The sequence below is a fragment of the Numida meleagris genome, chromosome 8, assembly GCF_002078875.1.
Source record: "Numida meleagris isolate 19003 breed g44 Domestic line chromosome 8, NumMel1.0, whole genome shotgun sequence".
Taxonomy (NCBI): Eukaryota; Metazoa; Chordata; class Aves; order Galliformes; family Numididae; genus Numida; species Numida meleagris.
The window spans coordinates 12,420,961-12,436,852 of record NC_034416.1 but is presented as its reverse complement, the minus strand read 5'-3'; the positions used below and the strand labels follow the sequence as shown (position 1 = coordinate 12,436,852).

General features: G+C 54.6%; 1 protein-coding gene across 1 annotated transcript; it reads left to right on the top strand.

The window, feature by feature from the left end:
• On the top strand, positions 4,370-9,259 carry LOC110403383 (wiskott-Aldrich syndrome protein family member 3-like). The gene is made up of 8 exons (XM_021406537.1): positions 4,370-4,507; positions 5,292-5,426; positions 5,527-5,680; positions 6,495-6,612; positions 6,719-6,894; positions 7,296-7,553; positions 7,636-8,027; positions 8,997-9,259. The coding sequence occupies exons 1-8, from the start codon at positions 4,375-4,377 to the stop codon at positions 9,152-9,154; spliced, it is 1,524 nt and encodes a 507-aa protein (XP_021262212.1). The 5' UTR covers positions 4,370-4,374; the 3' UTR covers positions 9,155-9,259.

Genomic DNA, 15,892 nt, shown 5'->3' with positions numbered 1-15,892 from the left:
CGGCTTTGCATCCTTGCATGGGGTGGGGAGTATCGCCGCCGCTGTGCTTCCCCGTGCTCCCCCCCAACCGTATCCATGTGTAGGAGGGGGCTGGACGCTATGCATCCTTGCCTGGGGAGGGGTCCCCTGTCACTTTGCAGCTTTTCACGGTGGAGGGAGAGCCTCACTCCGCAGCTTTTCATGGGGGTTTTCACCCATGCATGGGGTGGGGGTGTCAGGCTGCCCGCACCTCCCATCGGGAAGGAGCCCCAGAGCACTCAGCACGGGGGGGTCGAGGCCTCTCTGCGTCCTCACATGCTGTGTAGGGGGGGGGGTTAGGCTGCTTTGCACCCTTCATGGCCGAGGAGGAGGGTGAGGGGGGACTGTCACTTTGCATTCCTGCATGGAAAGGGAACCTGTGCGCTTTGCACCCTTGCATGGCAGGGAGGGGCCATCGCTCTGCATCCCTGCTGTGAGGCTCTACCAGTGCTTTCCATTCGCACATGGGGGGGCCCCACTGTTTGGCAGGATCGCTGGAGTCAGTGGCTGCCTGCACGTGCCCCCCGGCGGCTCAGAGCCCCCCCCAGCACACAGGCACACGCGTGCAGAGCCTGGGCCTGATGCTCCGTGATTCAGCGACTTGCAGAGCTTCCATAGCAGTGCCGAACGCTCGAGGTCTCGCTGCCGCCGCGCTGAAATCCCAATGGATGCGGAGCCACGGCTGCTTTCAGTGCAATTTGGGGTTGCTTCTCTATGGCTGCCCAGCACCTGGGAGCCCGAGGAGGGGAGTGCAGCACCTGGATGGATGGGTCAGCAGTGGGATGAATTCATCATTCATCCTCCAAACTTCAGCATGCCAAAGCACAGCCCTCATTTCCATGTCTCATTGCCTGGGTTTTAGAGGGGGATGCCAAGGAAAAAAAAAGAAAAAAAAAGGTGCTTAGATGGCATTTGGCATTCCTGCATCTCTTGAGCGTCCCTGGCAGCAGGGAGCAGCTTGGTGGCAGGGAGAAGTGGCTCCGTGCGGCAGGCAGGAGGTTAATGTGCTGTGCTGCTCTGCTATGAGCACAGGGCACTCCGAGGGCTCTTACACAGTGATGCAACCAAGTCCCCAAATGCCCGCAGCCTTCCCTGGGATCTGCAGCCCGCAGAGAAACCCTGAGGTGAAGCTGACTTGCTCGGAGCTGCTGTCTCCCTCGGCCCCATGCTGAACCAAGGATGCTCGTCCTCCATTTTCTGGTAGATGACAAGTCAACTGTGGATGCCAAGATCTTGACAAGTTCCGAGCAACAGCCCTCAAGCCAAAAGGAAAAAAAGAGAAAAAAAAAAAAAACAAAGAGGCCAGCATGCTTTTGCAGAGCTGCCTGTCACTGTTGCAGGGAAACACGTCTCTGCCGGCTGTTCCCAAGCTGCGAGTGCCCAGGAAGAGCCCCGCTGCTCTCCCGGGCTGCCCCGTGCTGATCAAAGCTCTTCTGTGGTGCAGAGAATGGGGGTTTGTTCGGCTGCGTCCTGCTGCACTGCTGGCGGGGCACGGCCGGCCTGCTGGTAATGAGCCGGGCACAGAGAAGGGATGGCATTGAGGGCTTCCTTTGGTGATGGAGAGTCATTAAGAACAGCACGTGGTTCCTTTCCAGCAGGCTTCTTCCAGCCAAAGCACGCACAGGATTGCTGCTGCTCCCTGCCCCGTCCCTGGCTCTCCCCTGCCCCTTCATTGCTAGGGTATCCACGCATTATTTTGGGGTGGATCCAGAAAATCCACACTAACTAATCTCTAAGGAAAATAGCTCCATGAAATCCCACCTGCCAGTTGATGTAGCTGTATGGATAGTTCAGGTCAAGCCATGCAGGAGCCTGTTTGCTGCCAGGCATCAGGGCTGGCTTTCCCCTAATCCCAAGGCAGGAGGCACTGCACACCCAGCATCCCCTAAGGAGCTTTTTGGCCACGGCAGAGCCCTGCTCAGAGAGGTGCTTGCAATGTAGAGGCAACTGAGCCAACTGCTGTTTCTAGAGCTGGAGAGCTTTGCAGCAGAAGGGGGAAAAAAAAATAGCGTGGCATTTACTAACACAACTCTTAGGGTATATTTTTAGCCATGTTGTGTTGCACTTCACAGCTCGGCGCGGTGGCGGAGCCTCTCTCCTGCAGCTCGGTGGAGGCAGAGCCGCTGTGGTTGGCGCAGCGCGGGTGGAGGCTGCAGATGGGCCATGGGCAAGGTGCGGGCAGCGCTCCTGCTGGGACGGAGGTGCTGGCCCTGGACATGGGCAGCCCTGTCCCCAGGCAGGCGGCCTCAGCCTGTGCTCCTCTTGGCTGTGGGCTCTGACCCTTCCCCTGGCTGTCCAGCAGGACCTCAGCCACGCGCATGGAAGTGAGCTCGTTCCAGCACGTCGGGATGGCTGCTGCTCAGTTCTGCTGGGCGAGTGTTCCTCACTGCTGAGACCTCGCAGCTGGCTGTGCTGTGAGCCTCCAGCCTCCCTGCTCTGATGGATTGGTGACCCAGGAGCAGCCTCCTGGGATCTGCCCTCAGGTGTGTTTTGAGGGAGGGGATGCTGGACACCCAGCGGGTTGCAGAGCCTTTGGACAGGAGCTCAGCAGTGCTGTCAGCTCCACGTGAAGCGATGATGCCTATTGGGCTGGTAGCATTCACAGTCACTCCAGTGTGCAGCAGAGTAACAAGCAGTCACAGATGCATTTCCTAAACATGAGCAGCATGTCTTGGTGGTGAGGGAATGCTCCATTTTGTGTGCAGCATGGCGGTGGCTGCAGGACCAGCTCTGGCAAGCAAGTCTTCTGCACTGCATCCCAAACAAGCAGCCCTCACACCACCTGCCTGATCTCACTCTCTTAGTGTGTGTTTGCAAACCTCCTTGCCTCTGTTCAGGCACTGTAGATTTGCCATACATTGCTCCCACTGCTTTTCTCCCTGCTCTGCTGCTGGTGCCCGGACAAGGCTCCCACTGGGCTACACAGCCCCACTGCTGGCAGTGCCTGGGCAGCACAGTTGGGTGAGATCTGACCACAGGAGCTAAACAAATGGACAGAAACACAGACAGACCCCAAACTGAGCTCAGCATAGGGGCACAGCGCTGAGCTCTGTGAGCGCTTGGCGTGGCTGGGGTCATGGCACACTCACCCTGCTGCTTCCTAAATCTGGGCTCTGATCTCACACAATATGAAGCCAGGATCAAGAGCTCACCAAAGTGTCTCATTGCCACCTGGAACACACTGAACATCACACCTGGAGCACGCTGTCACTCAGCCCATCCCCTCCTGCATGACCACCTGGGCAGTCCCATAGAGGTGGCTCACAAGGGACACCAAGGAGCCACCAGCCCAAGTCTGTTTGCCACACTGTGCCCGGTGGGTGATATCAAGCTTCACTAAGCTCCTAAGCCCACCTCCTAGGTGAGGCTGCTGGGGGGTCATGATGAGCTGTCATTGCCTGCCTGAACATGGCAGTTTGCTGCTTCATGGCCTGCAGCTGCACAAGGCCAGCCTTACCTAGGTGCATCAATGACCACCGGCTGTGCTTCCTGACCCTGTGCATCAGGAAATGCAGCCAGCACCCGCGGGGCAGGATCCAGTGCTGAGAACTGCTCTGCACCTCCCCTTTCCCATCGGAGGTCACAAGCAGCTCATTAAGTGCTTCCTCTCCCTTTGGGAAGTGCTGGAGGGGATGAACTTGGTACGCAGAATAGCATCTGCTTTGTGCTGCTGGGAGCACAATTGGCCTTTTTGGGAGCTCAGTACTAACTAAGTATTTAGATACAAGTTTTGCACTGTTTTGTCAAGAGTTTGCATTTGCATTAGAAAACTCCCGCCAAGTCGGGGTATGAGTGGGGGGCTGGGGAGCCTGATGGGTGCTATCAATGGGAATCTGTTCTGCCCAGCGCTGTCGGGGCCAAAAAACGCAAGCTGTGCACATTTTTGGCTCTTGCCATAGTCGGCATTCCTGCTGCCTTATGGGTATGCCCAGCTCTTAGCATCCCATCCATCCTCCTCCTCCCTCCTTGTGGCTTGCCAGCCCCGCAGACTGCGAGCCACCCCAGCTCTGGGGGCACACAGGGATGCTGTGGGGAGCAGGGCAGGACATGGCAGCCTGCATCGGAGCTGTGTGTGTGTGCACAAATAAAACCCTGGAGAGCTCTGCAGTCAGCTGGAAATAATGGAATTACAGGCGCTCGCTCGCTCTCATTTGAGTCAGGGGTGTTGTTTTGGGGCCTGGCTGAAGGGTTGCATTGCATGAGGTTTGCTGCTGGTTTGAGCCATGCTCTGTCATCACCATCTCCCAGATGGGTCCACAGAGAGAGAAGAGTGGAAATGCAAATGGAAAAGGCTGTTTTGGGTTGTTCTTCCCTCTTTCTTCCTCGCCCAGGAGAGTGTGAGTGCCCACTGGCAGCATGCCGCTGGTGAAGAGGAACATCGAGCCCCGGCACCTGTGCCGGGGCGCCCTGCCCGAGGGGGTGACGAGTGAGCTGGAATGTGTCACCAACAGCACGCTGGCTGCCATCATCAAGCAGCTGGGCAGCCTCAGTGAGTCACAGGGGATGGGGATGGGGATGGGGCTGCTGTCACCCTGTGCCAGCACTGGGGATGGTTGAGGTGGTGCGACGCTGCCGTCACTGACCCCGGTTTGGTTCTGAGAGCCCCCAGTAGGGTGGGATTTATCTATATATTAAGAAAGGGATGCTCTGGGTGGAGTCCAAAGGGGGAACGTGGCGGTGTTTCAAGACCTGTTGTCCTCTTGTTGCCAGTCTTTTTGAGAATCTTTCATTTCTTATCTGGAAATAAGAAGGTATTTAGATTAAAAGAAAACCCTCTTCTTGTTAATGCAGAACACTCTCAGAGCCACGTGAATGCTCTAGGTGAAAGATAGTTCGGTATAAAAGGCCTCAATCCTTCCTGCTTCAGGACTGATTCCAGCAGCAAAGAGAAGGACGAGCCCTGTGCATGCGAGCGGGAACATTTAATAGGAGAAACCTATTTCACTGCTGAACATTGCCTTGAAATAGAAAGAGCAGTGTAGGCTCCCCAGGGTTCTCCATCTAGTGCCCTTTTTTCCCCCTCCAGAACTAGTTAATTTTCTAAAATACTCCCAGAAAGAGAAGCTCTGTGTTTACGGAGCTGCCAAAAGCAGCCGTGATGTGGGAGCCACTTGGTTCAGGTTTGTGGGGGAAACCCCAACCTGTACCCAGTGAGGATGGAATGTGCATTGCTGGGCCTGGAGGGGACTCAGCACAGCTCCCCAAAACACAGCGTACAGTCCTGAGACTGCAAACAAAGCAGCAAATGATGGGAGCGCATTGTGCCTCGGCAGGCCGGCACGCTGAGGACATCTTTGGAGAGCTGTTCAACGAGGCCAACAGCTTCTACATGAGGATGAACTCGCTGCAGGAGAGGGTGGACCTGCTGGTCATCAAGGTGACGCAGCTGGACTCTACCGTGGAGGAAGGTGAGGGGCCGGCAGGTGGATAGCACCATGCCCGTGGTTGTTTTGGAGCTGTGAGATGAGGCAAAGAGATAATTCTCCTCTCCCCACCCTGCGTCCCCAGTTTCGCTGCAGGACATCAACATGCGGAAGGCCTTCAAGAGCTCCACAGTGCAGAACCAACAGGTTGTGTCCCGCAACTCCATCCCCAACCCTGTGATGGAGATGTACCAGCGCTGTGACAAGCCCCCACCGCTCAACATCCTCACGCCATACAGGTGGGGCAGCTGACCCCTCGCTCTTCAGAGTGCTGGGGGGACACCTGGGGCCCTTGGCAGGAGAGGTGCTGGGGGGTGTGACCCCATTGCTACTTGGTGAGGGCTGTTTTCCCTATGGCTGTGCCACCATAATTGCATAGGGCACCTGGAACTGGTGATCCTGCACCACAGAATCATCTAGGTTGGAAAAGATCAGCAACTCCAACCATCAGCCTTACAGATACTATAGCACTGGTGCTAATTTGTGATGACTATTGGCACTGATGGTGCCTGGAGAGGTTCTGGTGCCTCCTCATGGTGATGTTCAAAGAGTTCTGGATGTGGGCCTGAGCGCCATGCTCTGGTGGCCCTGCTGGAGCAGGAGTGGAACCAGATGGACCCAAAGGTCCTGTCCAACCTCAACCACTCCATGATTCTGTGACCCTGACCTACCAAGTCCTACCACTAAATCATATCCCACTGTGCCATGTCCATAAGATCATAATATGGTACTGCAGGTAATGACATCTCCACACTGGTCATGTTCATGGGTGTCCAAACAGCTTATGTCCTTGACCGTATCAAGCCTCCCTATGCAGGGGAAGAGGTCTCTTTTCTGAGAAAAAAAGCCCAAGACAGCAGCACTGCTGTCCCCACATAATTCTTTGTAATGTCCCAATGGAGGGCATGAGATGGGAAAGAGATGGATGCTGGTGGGAGGTGGTGATCATGGGAAGGGCTGAAGGGTCTCTCTCTGTGCACTGCCATTGCTAGCACTGAAATATTTTGGGGATTCCCCCTCCCTGTGGCTTACATTCCCCTTTTCTCCCTTCAGGGATGACAAGAAAGATGGCCTCAAATTCTACACCGATCCCTCCTATTTCTTCAACCTGTGGAAGGAGAAGATGCTGCAGGCAACTGAGGACAAGAGGAAGGAGAAACGCAGGCAGAAGGTAGCAGGCACAGGGATGGCTCTGGGGTGGGCTCGGGGCGATGCTCCATAGGCTTCACCCATGGAGACTGTGGGACAGAGGTGAAGCTGCAGCTGTGTGTCCCCAGGAGCAGCGGCTGGTGGAGGACTCCACTCGGGAGGTGAAGAAAGTGCGGAAAGCCCGCAACCGGCGCCTGGAGTGGAACATGATGGCATACGATAAAGAGTTCCGACCCGATAACAGGTTCTCACCATCCCCATATCACATGGCATCATCGGAAGGATCACTGTCCCCAGATAATAGGCAGGTTTTACCTATTACACGTTCAGCTCGCTGGGTTTCCTTTGCTTTTCGGCACTTCTGGTTTTTCTCTTCTCCGTCGCTGGGCTAGCACACCAAGGGTTTTTGGGAAGGTGAGGTCAATGAGCCATAGACCCATGTAGCTTCGTGTGTAGCACAGTGGTGCCCACCGGGGTCGCATCCTGGATGTTGGTGTTGGGATAAAGTCCAAGTGGCTTAGGAGCTGAGGGAAGAGTCCGGTCCAGCTCCATTGGTGTCGTCCTCCTCTCTGTGCTCTCTTGTCCGCCTCTATTTTGTGTCCTCCCTTGTGTTTTGTGGCCCTGACCCCACTTACCCCAAACCACTCCCTTGCCCAGCCCTCCCCCTCCCAGGCATGCGACCCTTTGGTTTTCCTGTCGCCGTAGATCCTACACCTCGGATGCTGCTGAGCACTCTTACCCGGCAAGCCCCAACCACCCGGGACAGCTGCTGGCCCCCACAGCCCACCTGCCTGCAGAGCACAAGGACGGGGTGCTGCCGGCCGTCCCCCCTCCAGAACATGGCTACCGACCACCAGCGGGCAGCCGGCAGAACAGCCTCAACCGCGCCCAACAGCCCCATGTGCCACAGCCCCCCGAGGCTGTGCTGAACGGGCCCAGACCTCACTTGGTCAAGGATTTCGGGTAGGGCTTCCTTTCATGTCTCAGGGACTCAGGAAGGCTGCTGCTGTGCCCTGTGTTGCTGATGGCCCTTCTCCCCTTGCAGACCGCAGCCGGTACCGATGACGGAGTACTTTGTGCCGCCGGCCCCGCCGCCCCCGCCGCCTGTCATCCCCTCTGCGCAGACTGCCTTCGACAGCCCCATGGCAGCCCCCACAGCACTGCCCCCTGGCACGGCCGCTCCCGCCGCCCACCCCTCTTACGCGCCCTCGCCGCCCCCCGCACCGCCCGGCCCCTACTCCGCTTCCCCGCCGCAGGCTGCCCCCATGGGCCCACCCGTGGCCCCACCACCACCGCCACCGGGGCCCCCGGCCCTCACCACCTCGCCAGCACACTCGGCCTCACCGCCGGCCCCCGCTGCCGAGTCCCGGAAGCCGCCGATCCCACTGATGCCCATGAGCGATGCCCGGAGCGACCTACTTGCGGCCATCCGCAGGGGTGAGATGGGGCAGGGGTCCGGCCCCCCACAGTGGGTGGTGAGGGGTGCACCGGACAAAATGCTGTGGTCCAGAGTTGGGTGGTGGTGGCTTGCTGGAGCTGCAGGTGACCCCTGGGTGTCTGGGTGGTACACAAAGATGGTGGAATCCAAATGGGACCTGGGGAGAAGGATTCCGTGGACGGAATTTGGAGGGAAGAGTTTCAGAGGGATGGAGCTGCTCTGCTATGGAGAGGACATGGGAGAGCTGGGGTTGTTCAGCCTGGACAAGGTTCCATGGAGACCTGATAGCAGCCTTCCTACACCTAAAAGAGATATAGAACAGGTGGGAAGGAACCGTTTGTCAGAGGGAATAGTGAAAGGATGAGGGGTAAACAGCTTTAAACTGGAAGAGTGAAAGTGTAGATTAAATATAAAGAAGAAATCCTTCATGATGAGAGTGGTGAGGCCCTGGCACTGCTGCCCAGGGAGGTGTGGGTGCCCCATCCCTGGAGGTGCTCAAGGCCAGGCTGAGTGGGGCCCTGGGCAGCCTGAGCTGGTGGGGGGCACCCAGCCCACAGCAGGGGGCTGTAGCTGGATGGGCTTTGAGATCCCTTCCAACCCAACTGTTCTATGAGCTTATGATGGTTGTGTGACTTGAGGTGTCACTGCTGGGGAGGTGGCAGTCCGTGAATGGAAGTGCCATAGGCACTATGACAGCACTCCTAAGAACCCGGCCTCCTGCCAGGTTGCAGCTCATGCTGCTCGCCAGGGTGTCTTCCATTTACCTTTTCTGCTTCATGCCATCAAAGATGAGCGCAAGATTTGGCCTCCAAGGATCTCCAACATCCACAGGCTGAGGGGGTGCCAAGGAGGAAGGTTGTATCTTTGTGATCAGGTGCAGCCACCCTATTCCAGCCCATGCATTTAACTGGGGATGGCAGCTGGCAGGGGACACTGCCCCTAAAGCTTTCACACCTTTCCTAATGCAGGCATTCAACTGCGGAAAGTCCAGGAGCAGTGGGAGCAAGAGGCCAAGAAAGAGCCCGTGGGCAATGATGTGGCGACCATCCTGTCCCGCCGGATCGCGGTGGAGTACAGCGAGTCAGACGACGACTCTGAGCTGGATGATAATGAGTGGTCAGACTGAGGGGCCGTGCCGGGGCTCCCCTGCACCAGGTGCGTACGGCGCTTCCCCCAAACCTGGATGCTGACAACTGCGATCAGCCCCACTAATTCAGGAGCTTTGCTTTCACACCATGTCGAAAACCATTTGGGCAGCGCTGGAGGCTGTGCACGGGTAGCAGGCACCTTTGAGGCAGTGAGGCCGGGAATTAGTAGCACCTCCACGCTTAACGATGCTGAAAACACTCTGGCTGGGTAAATAGGAATGCTCCACAACCAAAGGCTGGCTTTGGTGGAGAAACGGAACCAAGAGGCAGGAGAGCTTTTGCAGCTAGATGTTGAACGTGTAATGGGGAGCTCTGGGAGGAAACTGAAGTGTTTGTGACCCCTGAGCCCATTCCCATCCTTGGGACAGATTTCTGGGAGAAAAGCATGAAGGCAAGGTTCATGCAGCTGGCAGGGAACCAGCGTATGTAGTGCAATGTGTCCTGAGGGTAAGGGCTGGGGAGCAGTGTCCCAAAACCCCGCTATCCTTGGCCTTAGTGCTGAACCATCACGGTGTTATTTGAAGAAAAATAGTCAGAAAAAAATGCTGCTCTTAGGTAAACCCAAACCACTGAAACTGAGGGCGAGGTTTGGGCTCGCTCTCTCGATTTGCACTTTGTATCCCCACAGACCCCACTGGTACAGTTGAGATCAACCCCGTCCCAGGGCACTGTCCTGGTGCTGCCCTGTCCCTTGTCCCTGAAGCATGGTGCAGGTGGGGAGTGCGGGAACGGGGCCCCCACCACCGTGCCAAAAATACCGGTTTGCTCATCAAAATAGAGCATGAATCATAGCAGCCTTTTCGCGCAGCTATTAAAGGAGGATTCGCGGGAGGACAGAGCAAACGGGTGTGAAATACTGAAAATGTCCCAGTCAGAGGTATGGCTCTGCAGAGCTGCAAGAGGCTTCCAACCAGCAGTGTACGGGCCAGGACCAGTGTGGGCCCTCTGACATGGCCACGTGCCCCTCTCTTGTATTCCCATACACCGTGAACACCAAATGGGAGAGAAATCTGAGACCCACTCATGACATCTCTTCTGGGGAGAAGTCAGACTTGGTGCCTGCCTCCCCCAGCAGCCAGGTGGGCATCGGAGCCAACAGCTGCACAGGGAGATCCTGAAAGCAAAGAGACCTGTAAAGCTGGTGGGAGGGCTGGCTGTGACCCCAAAGGCTCATAGGAGCTGATGTTTAAATCCACCCTGAGAACTGCTGATCTCAAAGGATGCCCTGAGCATCTGCTTATTTTCCTCTGAAGAGAAACACTTCATGGGGGGACGTAATGACCACAAGCCCCAGCCTATCTACTAAGAAGTGTCATCATGAGCTCTTGCTGGTGCTGAGTGATACAAAACAGCCTCTGTCCTTTGGACGTGACATACCCCATTTTTCTGCATCCCACTGACTCCTTCCAGTGGGACTGAAGCGCCCCCACTCCTCCCACCACCGCCCCATGAGCATCAATGTGGTGCTGAGCAGGGTTTGGACGGGGTTCAGGAAAAGACCAGGATGGCTGGGGAAGGATTTCAGGTGGGAAGTGCTGATGGTAGTGCTGTTGGTGCTGATGATAGTTCTGCACTCTTCTCTGCCCTGTTGTGGGCCACAGCTCTGTGTTTGGTCCCCCCACTCCTTCAAGGAAGCTCTCCTTGACTTTAACACCGTTGAAGGAGCTATGCAGAAAGTCCTTGTGCTTTTGGCCTTGTCCTGGTGCCCCCAGCTGGGTGGGGGCCCACCCCCATGCCCACTATGGGATTTCCTTGGCAGGGCAGCTGGGAAGTGACATGGAGCAATTCAGAAGAAAATCTTGTTAAAAAAAAAAATCAGAGTAACATTTAGGCAGTCCCCTATCAGTACTTATTGTGGAACATTGTTAACGGAGATGCACTTGTGATACTGTTTGTATGTGAAAAGAAAGCAGTTGTTTGGTAATTTAGAAAGAGTAATGGCCTCATGTGAGAGGCTGCCATTCCTATCAGGGTGTTCATGGGGATATGGGGTCAGCTGTGGGGCTGATCTGTGCTGGGGCAGAGCCAGGGCATCCCACCAGCACATGGAGATGGGGAAGGGGCTCAGGGACACATGGGACTGGCTCAACCTTTGGGTCGGTGGCTGCCCCTATAGTGGGAAATGGGGCCGAGTGCCCCTGCAAGGCTGGATCTCTTCTTTTCATGCTCTGGTTGTTCTTTGCCACATGAAAGCATGCAGTGACTCTGGTAGGACTTGCTGTGGTCGCATGTGATGGGTGAGGGTGATCCCAACAGCCTCATGCTCCCAACACCTCATGGTGACACCGCAGTGACTTAGGTTGGCAGCCTCAGCTCGTGCTGTTATCAGGGTCGATGCCATTGCATCGTGAAGCACTGGACAATCACACACTCAACCTTGCTTGCCCTGCACATAGGCAGAGGAGCCAGGAACCTCGTGGTGGCAGGGAGTAGGGCTTGCCCCCATTTCCCTACACCTTCATGTCCCTATGCCATCCCCACTTGTGTTGACACCCCACCCAAGGGATTCCAGTCCCTCCACATCCCCAACTCCAGAGCAAGGCAGCAGGACTATAAGCCTTCCAGCACTGCTATTGCTAGAATACATCATGACCCAGCTCTTCTATGGGCTGAGCCTGCCTTGGCTGTGCTGGAGCTGTCCTGACAGGACAGATGGGCTGATCCACAGGTAGCCTCCCAGTGAGGTGCTGTGTTAGAGCTCTCTGCTCAGGTTTCTTGTATAGTCAGTAAACAAGTAACCTGTATAGTCAGTGCAGGCTGCAGACACCTATTTCTGGTCTGATTGCAGTGCCCATTGCTCTCCCCAGCTCTCTCCTGGCAGCATCACAAGGCAGATGGGCAGCACCTGGTGGCACCAAGAGCCCCAGTCTCATGCGGCAGCCATCCCTGCAAGGCCAGCTCTGCTGGCAGAGCAACATCCTCGGGGCCTTTGCTTGAGGGTCTCAGCCACCTCTGAGGATGACCGTTTTTATTCCAGGTGTATGCCTGTATTTCTTGACCTGGTCACCTCTGAAATCCAGCACGAGCTCTTTGGTGGGTCTGGGCCAGGCTAGCGCTGCGGGAGTTGGTTGTGCCGGACTAATTAATGCTGGCTGGCTGACCCATATGCTGCACACTCCGTATTTTGTACATATGTGCCTATTTCTGTATACTCCAAAAGTAGGCCACCCTGCATTATACAACCTGAAATGCTCAAATCCCCACGTGGGCTGATATAAAAGTGAATATTTGAATATTTTATCTAGCTTGGCAGCCATTGAAAATACAATCCAGGTCACAGATGATTGAATTCCTCCTGTCTCTCAAGTGTACCAAAAGTGGGTAGGGGAGATTCCCCTGTATATTAAGGTATCATATTCCATGTTAAAACATAGCAGTGGCATTTAATTGCCAACAGATAACCACAGAGTGCCAAACATTTAATGAGCCCAACCAGTCTCCTGAGGTTCCCCTTGCCATTTCATCTGCCTTCTCCTCCTTGCCAATTTATCAGCATAGATTAAAAATAAACAAAATATTGCCAGCAGGGGGAAGCATATTCTGTGTGCATACGAATGAATTAGGCTTGAGTCATCCAAAAAGAAAAGCTGGTTTGCCTCTGCTCAGAGATGTAACAGGAGGCTCTAGTGCCTGAGGTCCATCAGGAACATCTTGGGTATCTCCAGTTGACGTGGAAAGGGATATTAGGAGAGCACTGTGCTCATGGGCTGTGCAGGGTGGTCTGGCTGATGTCTTGTGAGCTTTATGGAGTTGGGCAGTGTTCACATTCCAGCCATGCACCCCAGCTTCTCCTCAATCTTGGAGGAGCCTCAGACCTGGCTGCTGATGCTAACAGCTTTTAGAGGATCGTTGTCCTGAAGGAATAAAACAGCATTGGGCAGCTTCTCCACCCTAGGCAGACACCTAGGGAGGAGCAAGCATTACACTCTGCAAGGGCTGCTGCACTTGCAGTCATTTCATCCCAGGAAGGCTTTGTTCTGGTGGCAAGTGTAAGACTGAGCACAGCTGCTCCAAGGAGCTCCCTCCTTAGATTCAAATTCACTCCTTGCAACTTTGTCATCTGTATCTCCTTTTCAAGACACACACAAGCTTGGGAGACCCTCCCTTGGAACAGAACCTGAATCAACACCTTCCCTGTAATGACCAAGGGGAGCCCCACATGGAGAGAGACAGGTTGTAGCACTGGAGGTCCTCATTTGGAGGGTGCTTCCCCAAAGCACCATGCCATGGCCCTGAGGATGGAGCAGAGAGGGCCATGGGAAGCTCCCCCCATCTGCTCTCACCATGCTGGCACAGGGAGCACAGACTGTCCTTCTCACCACTCCTGTTTTCCTATAGTAGTTGTTGTTATTTAGGGGTAAGGGTTTCTAGGCTGGCACATCACTTTACAGAAAAAAAATAAAATAAAAGTAAGGGCAAGAGCTCTGTCCTGAGGAGTTTACAGTTTACAGTAAAGACCATATGACCTGCACTGCACTTTAGAAGCCACAAAAGCTCACTCACTCACATACCCATGAATTTACCCTCCTGACCAGGCAGCAGCACCTCGAGGACCGCTGTCCCTTCTCCACAACCAGCACCACAGCTGCATCCCCCTGCCAATGGCAGGGCTCTCTGTCCCTCCACCATTCCCACACAGAAGTGCCTGAGCAAAGCATGGGAGCAGTGAGACATGATGATCTTGTCTTCATGTGGGTGGCCATCCCCAGGCCTCACGGGGCTGCACCCCTCTGGGATGGCCACGCACGTGGTAGGGAACGCACCCAGCAGCGCTGCCATGGCTGCACATTGCCACTGAGAGCTGCCCATGCAATTCATGTGATGTCCCCAAGCTCATAGATGTCCTCCTTCAGGCACTTACACTTAACCGTGAACTTGAAAATATTTCAATCTTTGAGAGCCAGAAGGGTTTTCTCCTTTTTTGTGTGTGTGTTTGTGTGAATCCAATCTTTTAACAAACCCCAGCTTTTCTAGACTCACTCATGCAGGCTTCACTTTCTCCAGGTGAGAATTGCTCAAGGATTTTGCTGAGAAGGGGGAGAAGTGTCATAGGATTCAGCGGATGTTTGTCCCAAAGCCTTCAGTACCACGCTCACAGACAGGTTAGGAGAGGCACTGGGATGCGCTCAGAGCAGGGACCCCCTTGTTGTGGGCTGTCCTGGCTGGGGCAAGGCTTGCAGATGGGACATGCTTGGCTGTGGCATCCCTTGCAGGCAATGTTGGTGTAACATCAGTATTAGTCTCTGTCTACATTAATACAGGGTCCTGAGGCCACTGACTGCTCCATAACACTATGTAATGGTAGGTTATGGATCTTTCACCTTCCCCTTTCCACCTCTCTCCTATCAGATATCTTCTCACAGGTGCACCCCTTCAGAGCAGCACCCAGATGTCCCTCTATAGTCTTTAGCAAGAACGTGCTTAAATCTGTTGCTGGCATTGTGTTTGGGGTTGTGAACCCATGTGCTCCTCTCCTGTGGTGGCAAGGTCAAGGGACTGGGGTGGTCCTGGGGGATCTCCAGCTTGGTGGCAATTCCAGCACTGAGCTGGTAGAAAATATTAAGAAGTCAGGAAACAAAATAGGAAAACACTCTGTCATCTTAGCTTGGTCATGCTCCCACCACTCTGTACAAGAATATCCTTAGGTAGGCAAAACCCACTACAAAGCAACCTAAAAATAAATAAATTTAAACCTCATAAAAATAAAGCAAAGAAAAAACTTACATGACTGCCAGAAAAGAAAAACATCAGACCAGCACTGTCCATCAGCTAGCCGCCCATCAGCTGTCACCAAGACTACTTCTAAAAGTTGGTTTATATGAAACTCACTCAGAAGAGCAAAACAAACAACTCACAGCTCAGCAAGAAGATGGGTCTCCTCTATAGCAGGAAGTGCTTTTATCCCTGAAGGCTCCAGCTCAGCTCAGGTGCTTCAAATCTCGCTGATTTCACCCACTGTCAGTGCTTGCTAATGCCTGATGCCTCCACTGGGAACTCTTACCTGACAAAAGGCCGCTTTCCATGGAAAATATAAACGTAAAACTCTTGGGTTGGAAGTGAGGTGGACTTAGAGCCCAGTGAAGTCACTGTGATGCACGCTGGGGAGCTGCTGGCTCCATTAGGGTTGCTCTGAGGCTGGAGGAGAAGTGCCACTACTGGTTCCCACATCTCTTCCCAGTATGAGTTTTGATCATGGAGCCACTGCCAAAGTTGGTTTGTGTTGGTTTCAGGTCTACATCTAGCTCTGGCCAGTTTCCCTCAAACAGGGCCTCTCTTTGTGGTGCCTTTCATCTCAGAATGGAGCAGATTAGGACAAAGAAAGGAAAACTCACACCAAAAGAAACTTTTGCTCTGAAATATGGTGTTAGGAGTGGTTTGGGGCTGGTGGCTCCCCATTTTCCTTCAGTCTGGCGACTTGCTGGGGGTGAAGCAGAACATCTGCATGGCTTTGAGCAGTTGCTGCAGTGTTATCGCTGACACAAGTGCCTTCTCTGGGGATCTCCCATGTGTTTCCAAGGAGCACCCAGGGGTTGGAGCAGCAGTGATGGACATCCAGCATTCAGAGCTCCCATCCCCACCCAAGGGGAAGGGACAAGGCATTTCTAAGCATTTGTAAGTGTTAATGATGCTCAGCCTCCCCTCGCCCAGGTGAGAACCTGGACCTGCCCAAGCCACAAGCTACCCACCAGGATTCCTCCTTCCTTGCACACGGGGTT